The sequence below is a fragment of the Lucilia cuprina genome, chromosome 4 (assembly GCF_022045245.1).
Source record: "Lucilia cuprina isolate Lc7/37 chromosome 4, ASM2204524v1, whole genome shotgun sequence".
Classification (NCBI taxonomy): domain Eukaryota; kingdom Metazoa; phylum Arthropoda; class Insecta; order Diptera; family Calliphoridae; genus Lucilia; species Lucilia cuprina.
Window position 1 is genome coordinate 17,262,659 of NC_060952.1, and position 19,693 is coordinate 17,282,351.

Genomic DNA, 19,693 nt, shown 5'->3' on the forward strand with positions numbered 1-19,693 from the left:
ACCTTTAATCAAGTAATTTGTCAAAAAAAAACCTGCGAAAACTTTAACGTGGTAATATAAAACGCATTAAATCATAATATCAAAAAAATCTCTTATAAGCTTACACAAAAATAACCAAAAAGACGGACAGACATACCAACATTCATAAAATAATAAATGTTGCAGCTTCAAGTTTTTGTTGCTCGCTAATAAATCATATTAAATAATTAACGGCAACATAAATATAATTCACACATTGTGGGTAAAAATTGACCACAACAAACGTCACAAATTATTTTCACAAATGGTGATTTGCTGACTTTTAAATTTTAAATAAGATTTATAACGAGCAAAAAAATAATAATAATAAAAAATAGGCAAAAGAAACTGATGATTTTCATAAATTAAAAAAGGCTTAATAAGTAAAGCAACATGTTGTTTAATATCGACATTTGAAGTATTAGCAATATGTTGCTAAAGTTTAAAAGCAAATTTTTAAATAATAAACTATTTTTAAGAATTTTACATTTTTGTAATAGAAAAATAAATTTTTCTTTAAAAAAGTTTGCTTAGCAACATGCTGCCTTATCTAAACAACTAGATTTTTGTGGATTTTTCCACAGACCTCCCATATTTTTTCCAGATTAGTAGTTAAAACCGAAACAAAACAGCAGGATATTTTACCTCAAACACCAGGATTAAAAAAAAGTGTTATTTGTTTTGAGTATGACAACAAAACTACCTGTTTTTGGTTGCTACAAATATGTCATGTTTATTTCCTAGTGTTGCATGACTAATATCTCTCTTGTACGAAAAATTTTAGTTTTCATATAATAAAATGTTTAAGTAAAACGACAAAAAATAGTAAAAAATTCTGACGAAATCCCTGTCTATAGATAAGCCTACTATTCTGACTGCACCACTATAAGCCTACCAAAGGGAAATTTAACATTTGTATACACTTGATGTCATAAAAAAATGTTGAAAATCTTTTTTATAGAGTTGTTGTTTTTTCGTATTTTGGTTTAGTTTTATATAGACCAGTTCTTTTGTGCAAAAAAAAAAAAAAACACACTACAACAATAAAAGCCACACACTTAGATAAAAATCACTAAAGCAATAAATAGATAAAATGCCACCTAGTAGTATAAACACATTTTAACATTAAATACAAATTCAAAAGGAAGATACACTCGTAGTCGTATGCTATAATAAAAAACTAACAAAAACAACAATAATAATAAACCCCAAAGTATAGCAACATCAACAACAAAAATGTATATAAACAAAGTATAATTTTTATGTTTTATTTCGCCAAAATAAACTGAAAACCAAAACAACTGTTTCAAAGAGCCATAGTGAGGAGAAGACTACTAGAGAGAAGAGTAAGTGAAGGCAATGAAAACATATGTGAGACTAATGATGGGTCATAAATCATTAAGGTGTATTCCCCAAAAAAATCATATGAATTTTTTTTACTTTATAATATTAAATAGTAAAACTAAACCCATGTTATATTTAATAATCTTTAAAACTTTATTTAAATAAATTCACAAACAAATATGAAAAATTAAAAAACATCAATCATTTAAAGAAAAAAAATTATGAAAAAGAGGGATATACATACATACTTAAATATCTACCAGTGAGAGCAGTAGAAACACCATTGTTTAAAGGTAAACCATATTTGATTATAGGTTATAAAACTTAAAGCCTGCTTTTTAAACCATAACAATTATTTTAATTCTAGACTTTAACGCGCAGCATTAAAGCAATTAGAGTTCATGTAAATAAGAACAAGCCAGCCAAAGTTAACAACAACTACAAAAAGTTGAAGCTCTCTGTTCCACTGATAAGAAAAACCTAAATTATTGATGGTTTTTTCTTTTTGTTTTTGTTATTGTATGTTGGGGTGCTTAGAGTAGAGTCTACCAAAAAGAAAACTATAAACAAAACTGGCAACATTGAATTTGTTGTGGTACAAGCTGGTTGGTTATTTTTATTTATTTTTGTGAGATTTTTTCAATACAAAGTAAAAAAAAAAACAATATAAAAACGTTAAAGTTGTTAAACTGGTTTTCAGCAACAAAAAGTCATAAAATTGTCTTAGCGTTTTTTTCTTCATTTCTTATGAGTGTGTTTTTATTTTGTCTCTAAACTAGCGTAAACAATATTGCACGCAATTTGCAGCATTTTTTTTTTTGCTGGCAACAAAAATTATAATATAATATGAAAATTTTTCCCTTTTTTTTTAAATTTTGGCACATATCTAATGTTTTCTTTAATAGTTTGGAGGTTTTTAAAAATTCATAAATCATTTTAACAAGTAAATACACACAGCATGAAACTAATACACAGAAAAAATGGAAAAATTAAAAGATATACTAAATTAAAAAAAAAATCATGTAGAGCAAAAAGTTTAGCAACATGTGTCCATGTTAAAAATTATATTGTTTCTTTACATTCAGCAACATGTTGCTAAGTTTTACAAATTTCAGCAACATTTTATGTTATCTTTCATTGAAATGCAACTTTTTCACAAAATAATGCTAATAAATAACAAAAAATTAAAATTTCATTAGCAACATGTTGTTAGCTTCATTATCTTACATACAAACATTAAGCGTTTATATCTTATTAAAGCTTAAGCAGGTATAAGTATATTTATACATTTTTTTTCTCAAAAATGTTGCTGTTATTTATATACTAAATTAATAAAATTTTCCGTATTTTCAATACTTTTTTCTTGAGGTCTATAAACGTAAAAAAAAATTAAAAGAAAAACACAAATCTACACTAAACTAAACAACTTTATATACATTTGGAAAGAAATGAAAACATTTTTTTCTAGCTTCCAACAGCAGCCCACATCAATCAACACTAAATATGAAAAGAAATCAAATAGAATTGTGAAGAAAAAAATGAAAATTAAACAAACTAAATAGCAGCATGGCCAAAAGAATTTGTCCTCTTTGGTAATGAACACTTTTCTAAACATATAAAAAAAGGCGCCAAATTTCAAATCAAATTTTTTTGATAACAAATTGATGGAAGCTGCCGGTGTTGATGACGACGTCTATTTAAATATTGAGCAGAATTCTTAACAAAATCAAATGCTACTTTTTAACATACTTTCAAATAAACAACTTAGTCGAAGTGTGAAAAAATTCCATTTTAAACAATTCCACCAAAAAGCCCTTTTTAGCTTTTAGTAAGCAAAAAAAAAAAACAAACTTAATAATAACACATCAGTTTACACCTTCTACAGAAGTAAGAAAAAAACTAAACATTTTTTCATACTCTAAACAAAACAAACTAAATGCGGAATTTCCAAAATTTCCTCCCTATTTAAAAAAGAAATTGGATTTTTAACAATTAACCTTAAGTAGAAAAAAAAGAGAACTGTTGCATATGTTGCACATGGAGTTTGGCAGTCTTTTTAACAAAGCATTAAATAAAAGAACAATACCATTTAAATATTGCTCTTTTTACGGTTTGAAAATCTTTTCAGACCAAACTAGAGGCGAAAAAAAAAAGAATCCTGTTGTGTGGATTTTTGTTGTTGTTGTGTTTGTGTTGTGATTTAAACAATGCCTTTGAAGAATTAAAAGAAATTCAAAACCTTTTGCTTTAAGGGTTGTGTCATTCTGTATATAAATACGAGTTTTGTGGAAAAACAAAACATTTTTAAATACCAGAAAAAAGGTTTAGTTTTGAACTCATTTTTTATCATTTGATAAAGAAAGAAGCAACAAAAAACCAGAACAAGATGAAATTATTTCTCTAAACAAAAGAGATTAAAAGCAATGAATATATTTTTGTTTTGTTATGAAAAGAATTTTTTTCAAATCTTCAAACAGACAACAACGACGCATTTAATGTTTAACGTCATTCTGTGTACCGAAGAACGTTGATTACGAAAATTTCGAACGTAAGAAGAAGAATAAAAAAAATTATTGTTAAAAGGTTGTATACCTGCTTTGTTAAACAATAAATTGTTTTAAAACACTGCGACATACAGCAATAACAACACACACATACTCTCTCTTACACATACATTACGAATACGTTAGATAGATGTCGAACAAAAATTATATTCAATTTAATCTTATAACATTTACCAAATACTTAATTTACTTTTTTTCATCTTACGTATGATTTTTTGTTAATCTTTAAATACAATTTTTTATGTTTAAGGTTATTTGAAGGTAATTTGCCTTAAAGAAAAGTTTGATTTTGAGGAGAAACTAATAAATAAAAAACAATAAGAAAATTCTAAAGAATATTGTATAATATGTTGCTTTATTTTATACATAAAAGCATGTTGCTTAGTATACATTTTAGAAATGTTGCTTAAACTTTGGCAACATTTTATATATATTTTTTTTAATTTTTAAGAGTGTATTACTTTTATTGCGTTTTATTTATTACTTCATATTTTGTATAAAATTTAAAAATGTTTCAGCAACTTGTTGCTTAAAAAATATTTACAAGAAATTTTCTTTATCACTATTTTTAAGCAACATATTTTTATATGATTAATATAAATCTCTGTAATTTTTTTTTAATTTAAGAACCAGCACATTGGCTCTTATTTTTAATAACGACCTTAAGACCAAATGATTAAAACAAATGAACCCTTAATATTTATTTAAGTATCATTCATAATTTCTTTAAAGACTTCCTAATTTTGTGAAAACTACACATATGTCTTAAATATGTCGTTATTATGTTTAAGCTGCTTGCCCCCATCAAAAAAAATGACACTAGATCTAATTAGATGTTCCCCAAGCAGTAAACAAACCAAACAAAAAATTAAGACAACTACTGTTACTGAAAACCATAAAATTTTTGTGGATTTGTTTTTTAATGGTGTGCTTTGACATTTAAATAATTTACGATGTTTTAACATCCACAATTTTTGTTTTACATTCCATAACCACACACCATAAAGCAGAGGCAACTTATTTAAGTACTTTATATGTTGCATGCAGCAGCAGCAGCAATGGCAATACACATATTCTGTATAATTGCAAGTAAAAAACATAATATGATCATGTTCATCATCAGCATCTTCATTATGATCATTATCAAAAACTTTTATTAAGTGATGTTACAAAAAGAGACTTTATGTCTATTGCAACATTGGTTGGCAGTCATCATTTTAGGTCCTTAAGGTTTTAAGTAATTTAACTCTAAACTCTAGAGAGTATTTTTACTCTGGCAACTATTTTTATTTGTGTGCTAAAAAAGAAATTTTGATTCAAAGTTTGTTTTTGTATTTAATTCTGTGGCCATTTAGTTAAGACGCGCGCGCGAAATCACATTAAAAATCTCATCATTTCAGGCACCTCATCATGTTATAAAATTCTTTTAATTTTTACTTTTTTTCTTCTTTACGTACGTCTGATTTTTGTTGCAGCAACTCTTTTTTTTTTCTTTGGTTTGTACTTGGCTGTTGTTTTTTGCCACATAAATTTTGTTCTTTTATACATTATAATGTATTTGTTTAGTTTTATACTTAGGCATTTAGCATACTTGCAACACAGCAAAAGTAACAAGAAAAACACCCAACAACGTAGTAGCAGTAGTACAAACGTCTATAAAAGGAAGTCGAAAAATGATGTTTTTATTTATGCATCATTTGGAATTTTGACAGCTTTGCCAAGAGACTTTTTTGTGAAGTTACACAAGCATGAATCAAGAACATATTTTTTAAGTAATTTAAAGGAATTTATATTTGATAAAGTTTTTTTCTTCGAAAAAGTGTTTAGTCCACTTCAGGTTTTTGAAAAATTGACAAATTTTATTAATATTTTCCAAAAAAAAAATATATATATAAAATATGAAATGCTTATATTTTCCTTTTAAAAATACCCTACAATAGTCATCGGTACTTTAATATATATACCAACACATGTGTTATTTAGTTTAGTTTATTCAATTCATACGATTTATTTTTAACAAAATGCTAAATAAATGTGTTTTAGCATTCATATGTCGATTTGTATTCATGAGGATTATTTTGAGATTTCTTGTCTATATAAAAATATCTTTTATATCGAGTTGTTGCTGTTGCCAATGTTTTTTGTTTGTGTGGTTGCTGTCTCTAGCTGTTTGTTGCTGTTGTTGTGAGTGTTGGTTTTACTAATGATGCATCTAAAAAAGTGCTTTATTTTAAAATTTATTTATATTTTTGTACATTTCTTCAGAGAGCCACAACTAAAATGAATACAAACAAACAGTCAACACAAGAATACGAAAAAAAAATGTCAAGAGATTAAAATCGTATATATAAAACTCTTATAAACAGTCATAAAATTAGAGACATTGTAGGAATATTATATTCTACATTGCCACAGAGTGTAAAGAATTTTTCAGCCTCAATTGTTATTAACACTTGGCAAAAAAAAAAAACCAACAAAAATACGTAAAGTTGTGTGTAGGATTTTGTGTTTTACGAAAATCTTTTAATGGGTTAATTTTGTTCATCTTCTTTATGTTCTTTTATAAATACTACTTATAGTCTGTCTCTCCATTTAAATGTCTGTCTGTTTGTATTTATGATCATGATCATTTTCATATGTTGAAATTTAATGTTTTGGTTCTTTTTTTAATAAAAAAAATAAACTTTTTTTGGTACCCCACAATATCTTACAAATAACATTAAGAGAGGGGGTTTAAAAAAACAGAAATAAAAAAATCAAAAATAAAACTAAAAAAGTTAAATGACGTCGTCGTTTTAGCTGTTTTGTAGTGATGATTAATGAAGTGCCACAAAATAAAGATCATCATTATTGTAAGATGTTTAATGTATAAATATAACGCTATACTACAACAAAATGATTCATATTTGGTTCTGCTTAATAAGATAATATAAAAAATAACAGATAAAAACCAAAAACACAACAAAATATTTACTTTTGAGAATAAAAAAAATAAGTAAAAAATTGCCCGTTGATCTACTAATGTTGCAGCAACATGTTGCTTTATACATAATTTAATTTATTTCATTGTTTAAATTTACTATGAAATAAAATAAATTTGTTTAATTTAAACAATTACTTTAAAAAAGAAAAAATATATATGTTGCAGCAACATGTTGCGAACTAAATTTGTATTCAAAACTTTTTCTCATAATATATTAAAATTTCATACTCTGTTCTTTTCAAATTTAAATATTTATATTCTTCAAATGTTGACGCATCATGTTGCCATTATTGTTTGATTGATTTCTATATTTAAATAATTTATGTTTATCTAATTTTAATTAGTTATAATATAACTTACCTGTTTACTAAACATTGCAATATCTTCATTAAATGATTCTGACGAACATACATCACCACCTTGCACACCAGGTTCTCTGGGCGTACATGTGGCCAATTCACATTTTTCAAATATCAGAGCCAACAGCGGGAATAGGGGATGTCTAGAGGGCGAGAAAAAATTTTGTTGAAATTAAATTATAGAAAAAATATTATTAATAAAATAAACAAATACAATTGAATTGATGATTATAATTCCACAATGAAAACTAAAAAATCTCTTTTCCACACATCGCGCATCTCAGACAGCCACGATCATCATTATGATGCTGCTCATCGACAACATTTTCATATTGCTTAAATTTGTTTACACTAATGGCGACAAGAAACCGCCGTCATCATATAAGGAATATTTGATTCTATATCTATTTATCTATCTACGTTTTTTTCTTCTTTTCTCGGTACGTGTATAATTTTTTCAATAGATACCAGATAGATATAAAATGCGTATAAAATAGTGTGTGTGGTGGCGGTGGTGCGGTGTGTTTTAGAATGAGTGTATAAACACACTCATTAAATACCACATACTTAGTAATAGAAAGTGTAGTGTGGTGATTTTTTTCCTTCTTCTAATTTTGTGTATCTTAAGTATGTGTATATAAGTTGTTTTTTGAACATTTGGTATTTTAATTAGAGCATAAGTTAAAGGAAATGCTATGCATTTTTGAAATGCCAATTTTAGATTTTTATGAGTATGTATAGTGATCTAGGAGAGCAATACTGCAGAACAAAAATCTTTTTTTTTTCTAATTTTCAAATAATTATAGTATTTATGAAATGATATTGAAAGTGATTAAGAAAATGAAATAATTTTTTAAGGTATTTTTTGTTTGGCGCTTACTTAACAGCTGGATAGTGTAATATGGTAATGTAAACATAAATAAATTGGAGTTATTTTAAGTTTCTATTTGATTACTATAAAAATTTACTTTAATTTGAGTTTTTTTTTAATGTTGCTGAAACATGTTGATGCAACATAATATGTTGCTAAAGCCTAAAATGCTAAAAATATATTTTAACATCGTTTGAAAGGTTTTTAGACAAAAATTTAATAATAAAAAAGCTATTTTTGTTTCATATTAAACAAACACTAAATGTTGCAGAGATTTTAATAACCAACATTTTCCCGCTTTTTATTTCATTAAATTAAATAAATTTTTGTTTACAATCAACAAGTTTGTTTTATACAAAAAAATAAATAAATAAAAAATCAATATAATCATGTGTAAATTGTTTTGACATTTTCAAAAAGGAGGCCTGTTTTTTTTTTTGTACAATGCACGAAATTGTAATAAATCTTTTGAAATAAAATTGTAGCTGCTCATGTTGCTGTTGAATGTTTTTAAAGGCTACTGTATACAACACAAACATTTCAGTGTAAGCTTGTATACATACACGATATTTTGTGTTGTGAGTAATTTATTACCATCTTTTTAACTGTCAAAATTTTCAAAACCATTAACAACAATAACAAAAACAAATTTTAATAAGTACATATATATAAACAGCCTGATAGTTTGTTTGTCTACGAAAAGAGAGCAAAAATAAATTTCATGTTCATTAAAAAGCTTCTCTCATTTTATGTCGAGACATCATCATCATCAGAATGAAAGAAAGATTATAAAATTGTAAACATTTGCAATGTCATCGTTGACAGTTTAGACACATTTGTTGATAGGGTTTTGACCAATTTATGTCAAAAATGATTTTCTTTTCGTTTAGTACATAAATAGTAGTGCTTTGTTTTAAAACAAAAATAATTTCTTTCTTTAAGAATTAAATGACAAATTGTTTACAATTTTCCTTATATATGAAATAAAATAGATGACAAATTATAATTTATAATAATGAAACGGTGTAGTTAAATTAAATATTCTTATAATACTTTTGCCGTCTCTTTCTTAAACTTATGCAAATTTTTTTAAACAAAAAAAAGAAAGAAATTTGTTTTTATTTTCTAGAACAAGAAAAAACATCTGCTTTAGTTTTTTTTACTACAAACTGACCATTTATGTTTCAACAATGAATGCTCACTTTCCGGTTTCTCTTGTGTTTGTTTGAAGGATTATAAAACATCTAAAACAAATTGCACCTGAGTTTGAAATTGTAGAATGAAAAGTAACGTAAATAAGGCTCAGACAGTTATGGGTAGTTTTTGTTCTCGTTTAACCCCTGAAATACTATAATTTTTCAATTAGTTGTTTCAAAGACCTTCTAACATAATTTCAGCCATAATAATCATTTGTTAAATGTTCTAATTTTTTATTTTGTTCATTTAGCGGGTGTTTTCAAATTTCAATTTTCATGTTCCACATGGCTTAAAAGTAATTTCTTTTAACATATTTTGGCTGTAAACACTAATGAGTTTTATATAAGGTCCTGTAGTAGTTTAAGGGTTTTTTATTAATAACCAAACCTTCTTAATTAAATGACTTGCGTTTTTCCTTTTCCATTTAGACACTTGTCGTCATCAATTGCTGTTTTTCATAGTATAGTTTGAGGAAAAAAAGTGTGATATTTTTACATGTGTTTAGTTTTTATTAAAAATTTTATTTGAAATTTTAAGTGGTAAGCCCTAGAGATATAAAGTAGAATTGCAAGAAGTGCACTGCAAGGTAAATAAACAACCAAAGGAAAAAAGTAACAGACACTTGAAGTAAAAGGTGTTAAGTTCTTAATAAAGAAGTAAATTGTATGTATGAAGTCAGCAAAAATGTGTGTAGTACGAACTGTGTTGGACTTAGTCATGGTGCCTTCCTTACAAGACCAAAAATATTATCTCACACAGTTTGATTGTAAGTGTACATACACATTCATACATTTAATATAATGTCGTTTGTGTAAGTTTTATTGAGGGATTCTTCCGTAATTATTAACTTTTATGATTATGGCCATAAAATAAAATTGTTGGTAAAAGGTTTGCTGTGTTCAAGTTTATTATATAAATACAACAACTAAATTGTCTGGAAGTTAGTAGTTGGTTACAACAAAATAAAAAAAAAAACAAACAAAACCAGCAGAAGGTGTTAAATGATAATAAAATGACATAATTAAGGGAAAAATCAATGAAAATTTGTAGACCATATAGAAAATAAGTGATTTTCTAGTAGTGTTATTGTTTTTTCAACAATAATTAATATTCCTGTAATTTTAAATCAGCGCAGCATGTTGCAGAAACATAAAATGTTGCTAAGGTAAAAATCACACAAAATGTTTAATTGAGCCTTACTTAAACATTTTCAAAACAAATTCGGCAGTATTTGCAAGGAAAGACTAATTTAAAATACTTTTAATATGTAAATATGAAAATGTATAACATAAATATTTATTAAATGCTACATTTATTGTTTTATAATGACTCTTGCAAATCTTTATTATTATTTTAATTGTAGTATTTAACAATTTCCTGCCTCTTATATCAATCATATGCTATACGTTTATTTTTTTCATTTATTTAAACCAAATAAAAATGAAATTATAATTTATAATTAATACATATATTTCAATAATTTACATCTGTTTTTCCTTTCTTAACATTTCAAAAATATGACAAATATGTCATATCTGTCAATAATAACTGACAAGTATTTAACACTCTTTAAGATGTTTGTTAAGTGGTTTAAATTAATATACAAATAATAATCATATTATTTATATTTTTTTCTTTCTGTTCTCTTTGCAGGCTTTTAATGAAAAAAAAAGGGTGAGTTTTTTTCTTTGTATTTGTAAATATAAAAATTCATATTTCTTCGTTTATTATTTGTTTTCTTATGAGCATGAGAGTTTAATAACAGATTAATTAAAAATTAAAATGATTGATGCCTTTTTGAAAAAAGTAACAATTGTAGTAGAAAGACTTTTAAGAAGAGAGCAATTAAAAAATTATAAATTCTAGACACATAAATTTAGCACCTCATACCCTGTTATCTAACTTAAGGTATTTGCTTTCTTAACATTTAACAAACCCTAATTTTGGCATTTAAGTTTTTAAGGGGTTTTCTGGCTACTACGCCTACAAAATAATATAAAAAGAAACACCTTAATTAAATAAACGTAGGACACACAAAAACATTTCATTCTCTTTCCAACACACTTTTGTCTTCTACTACATAAAAAGGAAGTCAAAAGAAAGGCACACGAGCGTTAAATTTGAGATTTGCTAGAGATTTTATTGTTTCCATTGTATTGCTGATTGGTGTAGTGTTGATACTTACTCATATATAGCATCCTTATCACGTTTATGTACTTCGGGTATTGCACCCATTAAATGATTAGCAACCGGTGATACATGACTAGGGGTACCATGGCCACCAGCGCCAGCTGTATGGTAGCCATGCATTCCAACTGTGGCCGCTGCTGCAGCAGCATGTGTCATGTGTGGTGAATGATGTGATGGTAGGCCTTGTAATCCAGGCGGCCGATGACCAACATGTGGATCATACATGGCAGCTGCTGCAGCACCCGAATCCATACCATAGCCGTGCAGGCCATCGTCATACTAAAAATTTTAAATAAAAAAATTAAAAAAAAAAATATTATTAATACAAAATAGAAAACATTTTTTAACATTTTTATAGTTTTTTGAGAAATTTTAAGAAAAAGCTGTTTTGGAGAGTTTTTAAAAATGTTGCAGCAACATGTTACCAATTGTTTTTATGTATTGTCATTTTACAGATTTTCTCTTATAGTAAACTTTAGCTTAATTTATTATTGTGGCTAACCTTTTCTTTGCTGGTACGTTAAAAAATTTTCAAAAATATTCCCACACACTAAATAAAATCTCAAATTGAAAAAAAGTAAAAAACATTCTTTTGTCACCCATAACCAGCCAGGTTTTTGAAAAAAACGTGTATATTTATCAAAATATCATGATCATCAACGTAAAGCAGCTACAACAAACAAAATCACAAATAACAATAATAATAAGCTTGACCTTGTAATAACAGCCTTAACTTTATGTTTTAACGTTTTTTGCATACAAAATTAAACTCCAAACAACAAATAAATGATTGCTGGCTAACTGACTGTCTTCTTTCGTACGCTCGCTCGTTTAAACGTTTAAATAAAAATTTTATATACAATAATATAATTTTTTTTCTTACTTTTTGTTTAAACGGTTTTAAACTACGTCTTTCATTTAAACAATACATCAACACCATCAAAACTATAGAGGAAAAACAACAAAAAAAAACACTAAACTTCTTTAACGCCACTTTATTATTATAACAAAAACAACAACAAAAAAGTGCACAAAACTTTTTTTTTAATTTTTGTTGTAAACATCGAACAGAAAAAATAAGCTAAACCTAAACACTTACTTGACAATGACAACCACGTTTAAAAGTTTAAAGAAAAAGTTGTTGAAGAAAAAATTGAAGAAGGAAAAAAGTTGTTGTTTTAACACACTGCTAAAGTACAGAATTAAAATATACATCAACGACAATGAAAAAAGATGATTGTTAAGATTTTTATCATTATAAAAATACAAAACTTTTAAACTTGAGTGTTCACACTGCATATAATTTTTTGTTCAGTTTTTTTTGTTGTATTTCATGTTATTCAATTTGACAAAATGATTTCTGCAGGTTGTGAGGAGTCGTGTATGGATATAAACTGGGAATGACTAATGTTTTATATAAAACTAGTATGAGAAATCTTTTGCAAAATCTTAAGCAGGGGTTTTTATTAAAGCAAATATTTTGTCTACTTTAGTTTTTTTTTTTTAAATCAGTTTTGCTTAAAGGGTTTGTAGACGACTTATCTATTGGAGAAAATCTTTAAGCAGCAATTGACACATTGATGTAAATGTCAAGCCTGGTTTCTATAAAAAGGGGCTTAAGAAATAATCATCTTTTCATTAAATCAGTTTATTTTTTAAGACAAGTGTTAATGATTAAAATCTTATTTTGTGTAGGTACTTTATATTTTATTAAAAAAAGTATGTATGTATATTTTTGTATATTTGTATATTTTCTTTAGCAACCTGGAAAAAACCACCTGCACTTTTTTTTCCTTTTTACACTCTCTTTTGTATTGTATACCACTCATAAAAAGTCTTTAAAGATTTTAAAGGTTTTTTTTTGCCTTAATTCATAACATAAACTTTTAGATTTCATACAATTGTTTTGGTTGTGCTCTGCTCCTAAAACCTTTCTCAATATCAAAGCTGCTGTTGTAGCTTTATAACCAGATTGTCTTTCATATACATAGTTCCCCACAACAACAAAAATTGTCCTCCAGATACATACACAAGATTAGCAAAAGACTTCATTTCACATACATGCATTTTTAAACTGAAATAAAAATTGCAGCAGCAGCATTAAACCAAGAGACAAAAAAAAGAATCAACGAATTCTTCAAGCCACCATGTGCATTGTAAAGAAAAAGTATATAAAAAACAGTGCAGTTTTTTTATACCAGCAAGTTGTTGTTTTATTGTTCAAGTTTTGTGGGTTAAAGTCGCGGTTCAGATATTTGTCATTTACTACAATATATAAAAAACATTTTTTGTGCTTGATTTGTACAGAAACGTTATAATAAAAGCAGAAAAAACTACTACTGCAAAGATTGTCTAAAAGCAGTTAAACTATAAAGTTGTTATGCTAATTTTGTTGTAGTTTTTTTTTCATTCACAATTACAAACATTACAAAATTGTAGAGGAGAAGCAAAAAAAAAGAAGCATAGATAAAGCAGCTTAAAAACAAAATATTGGGAAAATTTAAAGCCAGTGAGAGCAAAACAAAAAAAAATATAGAAAACAAATGGTTTTAGAACAGGAAACAGGAAATGCAATTTTTTTGTGTAGTTTAAATGCAAAAAACCAAAACAAACGGTATTATTAAATAGAATTAAAGTATATTTAAATTAACTAAGTAAGTTAAAAAACATAAACTTGACAAGAAATTCACATGAAAACTTTAAAAGATTTACACAAAAAATAGAAACAGAAATTTTCTTAAAGCAAACATGTTGCAGCAACATGTGTCTAAACATTTTTAGAAATTATTTTATTAATTTATTATTAAATGAACTTTGGGACTTTATTTATAAACACTTATCAAAGATTTATCATATAAACATTTGATAAATCTTAATGAATAAGGCACAAAGTGTTTAAGGACAATGTTTAAAATTTTTAAATGTTACAGCAACAAGTTGTAAAGTTTTAATATTTTATTAAAATTATAAAAAATAAAATTCTTCGTTTTAGCCACATTGTTTCTACATTTTCTAATCGTCATAAATTATTTATAATTTTTCACAAATTTTCGTTAATTCTATTTTAATCAGTATTAATTTTAATCTAAAACTATTTTCCATGTAGCTTTTTGTTTATTAATTTATGCAAATAGATTTTGATATCTACAAATTATTTATAAATTTTTTCCTCCAAAAAAAGGCAGACAAACTTGTATAACCAAAAAAATATATATTTCGTTTTCTTATATTTGATTTTGTTATCTGTCTAACCTTAAATTATGAGTATCTCGTTTTTTTTCTTTTTGGGTTTAATAATTATTAACAAACATCTAAAAGATGTTTTCAAAGCTAAAAATAAAACTAGTTTTAAATAAAAATAGATTCAATAACAAAAAAAATGTTTGTAGGCAATGACCCTTACTGCTATACAAAATCAAAAACTAAGATAATGACCTCTAAGAAATATTAGTAAATAGTTGAAATTGATATATTTTTTTAATCAAAATTTATTATTCAAAAAGTAAAGATTAACATAATGAGAAATAAATTTAAAGAAAAATTTATTTAAGAAAAAGAAATAAGAAAATATATTGATTTTTTTGGGGAAAAAAACTCCCACTACCTTTAGAAAAATCCCCCCAAAAATAAAACTTATCAACAAGATATAAATGTTTTTGACAACATCATAACAACATCTACTCTACATTTACTTTATTCTATTAACTAATGTTGCTGTAGATACCCCCTCTAGTTCCTTGTTAGCTACAACTAACTTGAGTGGAAAAGGTTCTACGTCAAAACTTATTATGCAAGTTTATGTATTTCATTTTCCTTTTTTGCTTTCTGTTCTTTTATTCTAAAGAATTTCCTTAAGTTTTGGAACTAAACAAGAATTGAAGGTAGTTTAGTTTGGTGCTACACGCCCCCCACTTAGAAACGGTTAAATAGAATGTGAAATAATATGTATTGTAGTATACTAGACTTGAACACGTGAATATCCACAAAAACATGTTGTAAATAAATTCAAGCTCTTTTTTTAAATAATATTTATAAACATGTATACAATATATATGTATAGAAATCATAAACATCATGCTTTTTGATATTATATATACAAAATTTTTGCTGATTATGATAGTTTTGTGAACATAGTTCATGTACAATATTGTTTTTTTTTTTTTTTGCTTTAGTTTGTAGTTCATTTACGTGTTTTTCATCTATTAAGTTCATAATTTTATTCTTTTTGTTTTTAGCGAGAATTTTAAGGTTGTTGTTATTATTGTTTTTTTCTATTTTATGTTTAATACATATTTATTTTTGAGCATATATATACTAAAAGATGATGATGGTTTAAAAACGTTTATTTAAATATATAAAACACGCGATTTATTTGTTATTATTACGGCTAAAAAGGGCTCAGGCATAGAGTTTGAAATGGTTAAAAAGAAATTTTCTAGGAAATTTTTTTTTAAAAAGTCAAACTGATAAATTTAATAAACTATATAAAATTAGTCTGAAAAATAAAGTAATTTAGTATGAAATTTTTAGAATTTTATTAAAATAGTATAATTTTAACATGATGAATTTTTAAATATACAGTAATTTTGTTAATTACTAGAGAAATTACCTTGTCAACATATAATTAAAAGAAAATTACAGTGCTTTATTTTCTAATTGCTAGAAAAATGTTAACATGTTTTAAATATCTCTTTAGCATCTTTTTCAAAATTATGTTACAATAAAATATAATTTTGAATTAATAATATTTTAAAATCGTTGCTGCAACATGTTGCTAGAAATTTTTATTGGAAAACTGTTAAAAATACAATTTCTTTTAATAGCAATAGTTTTATTTAATATATAAAAATTGTTTTATTAACAAAATATTGCTAGTTTAAAAATATTATCTTAAAAATATAAAATACTTTACTATTTTTTGTTTTTTCTCATATTTATTTAAAACTTCCTTATACATTCCATATTTGTTTTAATTTAATTTTTCTCTGGATATTTATTTATATTTCATTTTTCTATTCATTGTTCTAGTTTTTTTTTCCTTTTAACAACAAAATAAAGTCTAACTAAAACCATTTTATGCCCATAAATCATTTAATCACTTTCATCTACAAAACATTCTAACTAAAATGGCTTTTTTTGTATAAATACATAAATGTATGAAAAAAATATATATAAATATTTGTTTTTGCTGTTGGCTTGTTCCTGTTGGTTTTTGTTGCTTTTTAGAATTCAACCAAAGTGTTGCATGAGCATATAAAAGCTTTTTATCATCATCTACGCAACAATAACAATTGCAGCAAGAAAAATATGCAATTTTATTATAACATACATAAAGCATATTTTTGTTGTTTTTATGTTGCAACCATCTAAACATATAAATTTCATTTTTATGAAAATTATTATTCCAAACAAACAACATGAACTTGAAAATGTTGCTACAGATTTTTCTATGCATGTGCAATTATGTTTGTGTGTGTGCAAGTGTGTAAAAATCAAAAACTAAAAACAATGGTCACCAACATTTGTTTGCCTTAATGTTACTTTTTTTCTACTATTTTTTTTATTTCTCATAGTGCTGCAGCAATATTGCGAATTGTTTGCAATTTTGTGGCAATATTCAAATACCAACACCATGTGTTTTTCATATACATATGCAAAGTATAGATACATACTAGGAAACTATACATATGTATCTATGTATAGTTTGTCTATATAAACCAAGTTTTATATATATTCATTTTTACATAAAAGTGACAATGAATGTGTTGGTTAGATTTTTAGCCATAGAAAGTTTAGTTTAAACCAAAAAAAAAAAAAAAATATTGCAAAAAAACATAGAAATATTTTTTAGAAGAGTTTCAAATGTTGTAGGTATTTTTAAGGCAACATTTTGGAATGTCTGTGTGTAGTTGGTATTTCTAACTTTTTGGTTTTTAGGTCGTAGTTTTGTTGTATATATTTCCTATTTGCTAATGCTGCAACCATGATAAAATTGCATTCATATTATCTGTTGTTGTTGTGTTGTTGCAACGTGTGTATAACCCGTATGCAAATTTCATTTTTTTTGTTTTAGCATGCACTTTTGTATCTATGTTTTTCTTTTTTTTTGGATTTTTAGAAAAAAAGATCTGGGTGAACCTTTAATGGCCTTATATGTATGTCTATGTTTATATAAAAACTAACACTCGACTTGCAAAATAGTAGAAAAAATTGGAAAAATTTTATGTAGGTATATGTTTTGGTATATAGAAATTTATATTTTAGTATTTGTTATTTTAAAAACCAGACACATTTACAGACAGTTTAGAGTGGTTTTAATAACAATTTGTTGTTTTTGGTATTTTTTTTATATATATAATAAATGCAACAATTTGCCTTTTAAAGGTTATATGCAACATTTGTTTTTAACCAAAAAAAAAACTAAGTTATATTTTAAAGAATTTTTAAATTTTTTTAATTAAATAAGTTATTTAGGGGTCATTAGTTTTTTTTATATTCTAAATTCCTTATTTCTTCTTTTAACTATATTTTGAGGGTGTTTTCTTTTTTTATTTTCTTTAATTTCGATTTTTTTTCTGAAAGACAAATGTTTAACACTCCCATAAATTGTATTTCTTGTTTAGTTTTAGGTTTCCTTATACATTTAATTTGAGGTTTATTTGGTTGTATTTTGGTTTGGGATTTAAATAAATGGTGTTAGACAATTAATTTTTAAGGCATGTTAAAGCAATATTTATAACTTTTTTTGCTTTGCTTAATTGTCAAAAAGAAACAAAATATATTCATAAAAAAAATTCAATCAATTTTTATGGAATTTTTATAGAAATATAAAAAAATGAAATAAAACAAGTTATTAAGGAATTTTTTTTTGTTATGAAACAAGTTAAAATGATTTTATTATTTTTTTTTCCTTAGAAAAATGCGAATAACTTAAGCATATGAGTAATAATTAAATTAAAAAAATATATATTTTATTTAAAAATTTCTTTAAATTAAATATTATAAAAAATTTTACATTCCTTGACTGTATGCTTTATTTTATAGAAACCTATTTTACTCCTGAAAGTATGTTAAGAAATAGTCGGCTATGTAAATAGCCCTTAAATATAAACATATATAAAATGGTTTTAAAATTTTTTTCTATTTACAATTTCTTTAAAATAATTTTGAAAAATTGTAAAAAAAATTCTTTTATAGACTCCTTATTTATGTTTAATAAAAAATTAAACAGAAACATTTTTAAGCCCGAAAGTATGCTAAAGAATAGTTGCCTATAAGTATACTAGGTAAATAGTCCTTAAATGCATTCTCTTCATTGTTTTTCCTTCTAAACATTTGTGTAATATTTAGATTAAAAAGTTTTAAAAATTATAAAATATTTGTTATATAGAAACTCTTTTTAAGCCCAAAAGTATGTTAAAGTATATTCGCCTATAAGTATACTAAGTAAATAATTCTGTATAAATAAGCACGATTCAATTTAAACTTTATTTTACAAATTTATATTTGTCCGTCGCTAACAAAATTTTTTGAGATTTTTAATTTATACATTTTTATAAATATTCTTATAGTAAATTAAACAATTTTAGTCTTATATGCTATTTAAAAAAATTCGGATCAATATTTTGTTTTATATTAATTACTTTTCTTATTTTTTTAAGTAGAAATTTCCATAAATTAGGCATTTAAGAAAATATTAAAAAGAAAACTGCTAAGTGTTTCTGTTCTTAATACAATTTTTTTTTTTTAAATAAAAAGACATTATTTATCAAATTTTGCTAGTAATTCAGCTTCATTTCTAGAAAATTACTTAAAAATTTACCAGACGGTAACTAAAAATCTTAATATTATAAAATTGTCTACTTTATTCTTCTCTCCACTGTAATTTCTCCCCCAGTTCTGGCACCATTCACGGTACATTTGCTTTCGAACTAATTTCAATACTTTAAATAATATTAAACTGCTTTTAATAATTGTTATCCTAATATATTAACACATTTTTATGTTTAACAAATTTAACTAAAACTGTTTAATAACAAATCTAACAATTCAATATAAAATTCTGTGTGTGGAAAAAAAACCTTAAACATATATTAAGTAGTTTTAGCAACAATAAACAGTTCAAAAATATATTTATTTAAACAATTAACAGCAACATTAAAAAAAG

At 25.1% G+C, this 19,693-nt stretch overlaps 1 protein-coding gene across 3 annotated transcripts in view; it reads right to left on the minus strand.

Annotated features, from left to right (window-relative positions):
• The window catches only part of LOC111676085 (homeobox protein homothorax), a 145,239-nt gene that overhangs the window by 121,580 nt on the left and 3,966 nt on the right, over nt 1-19,693 (minus strand). For all 3 annotated transcript variants that reach the window (XM_023436970.2, XM_046948171.1, XM_046948172.1), the window contains exons 2-3: nt 11,522-11,805; nt 7,270-7,411 (exon numbers count right to left, since the gene is read on the minus strand). In XM_023436970.2, coding sequence (XP_023292738.1) covers nt 7,270-7,411; nt 11,522-11,805 — 426 coding nt within the window. The remainder of the gene's footprint in view (nt 1-7,269; nt 7,412-11,521; nt 11,806-19,693) is intronic.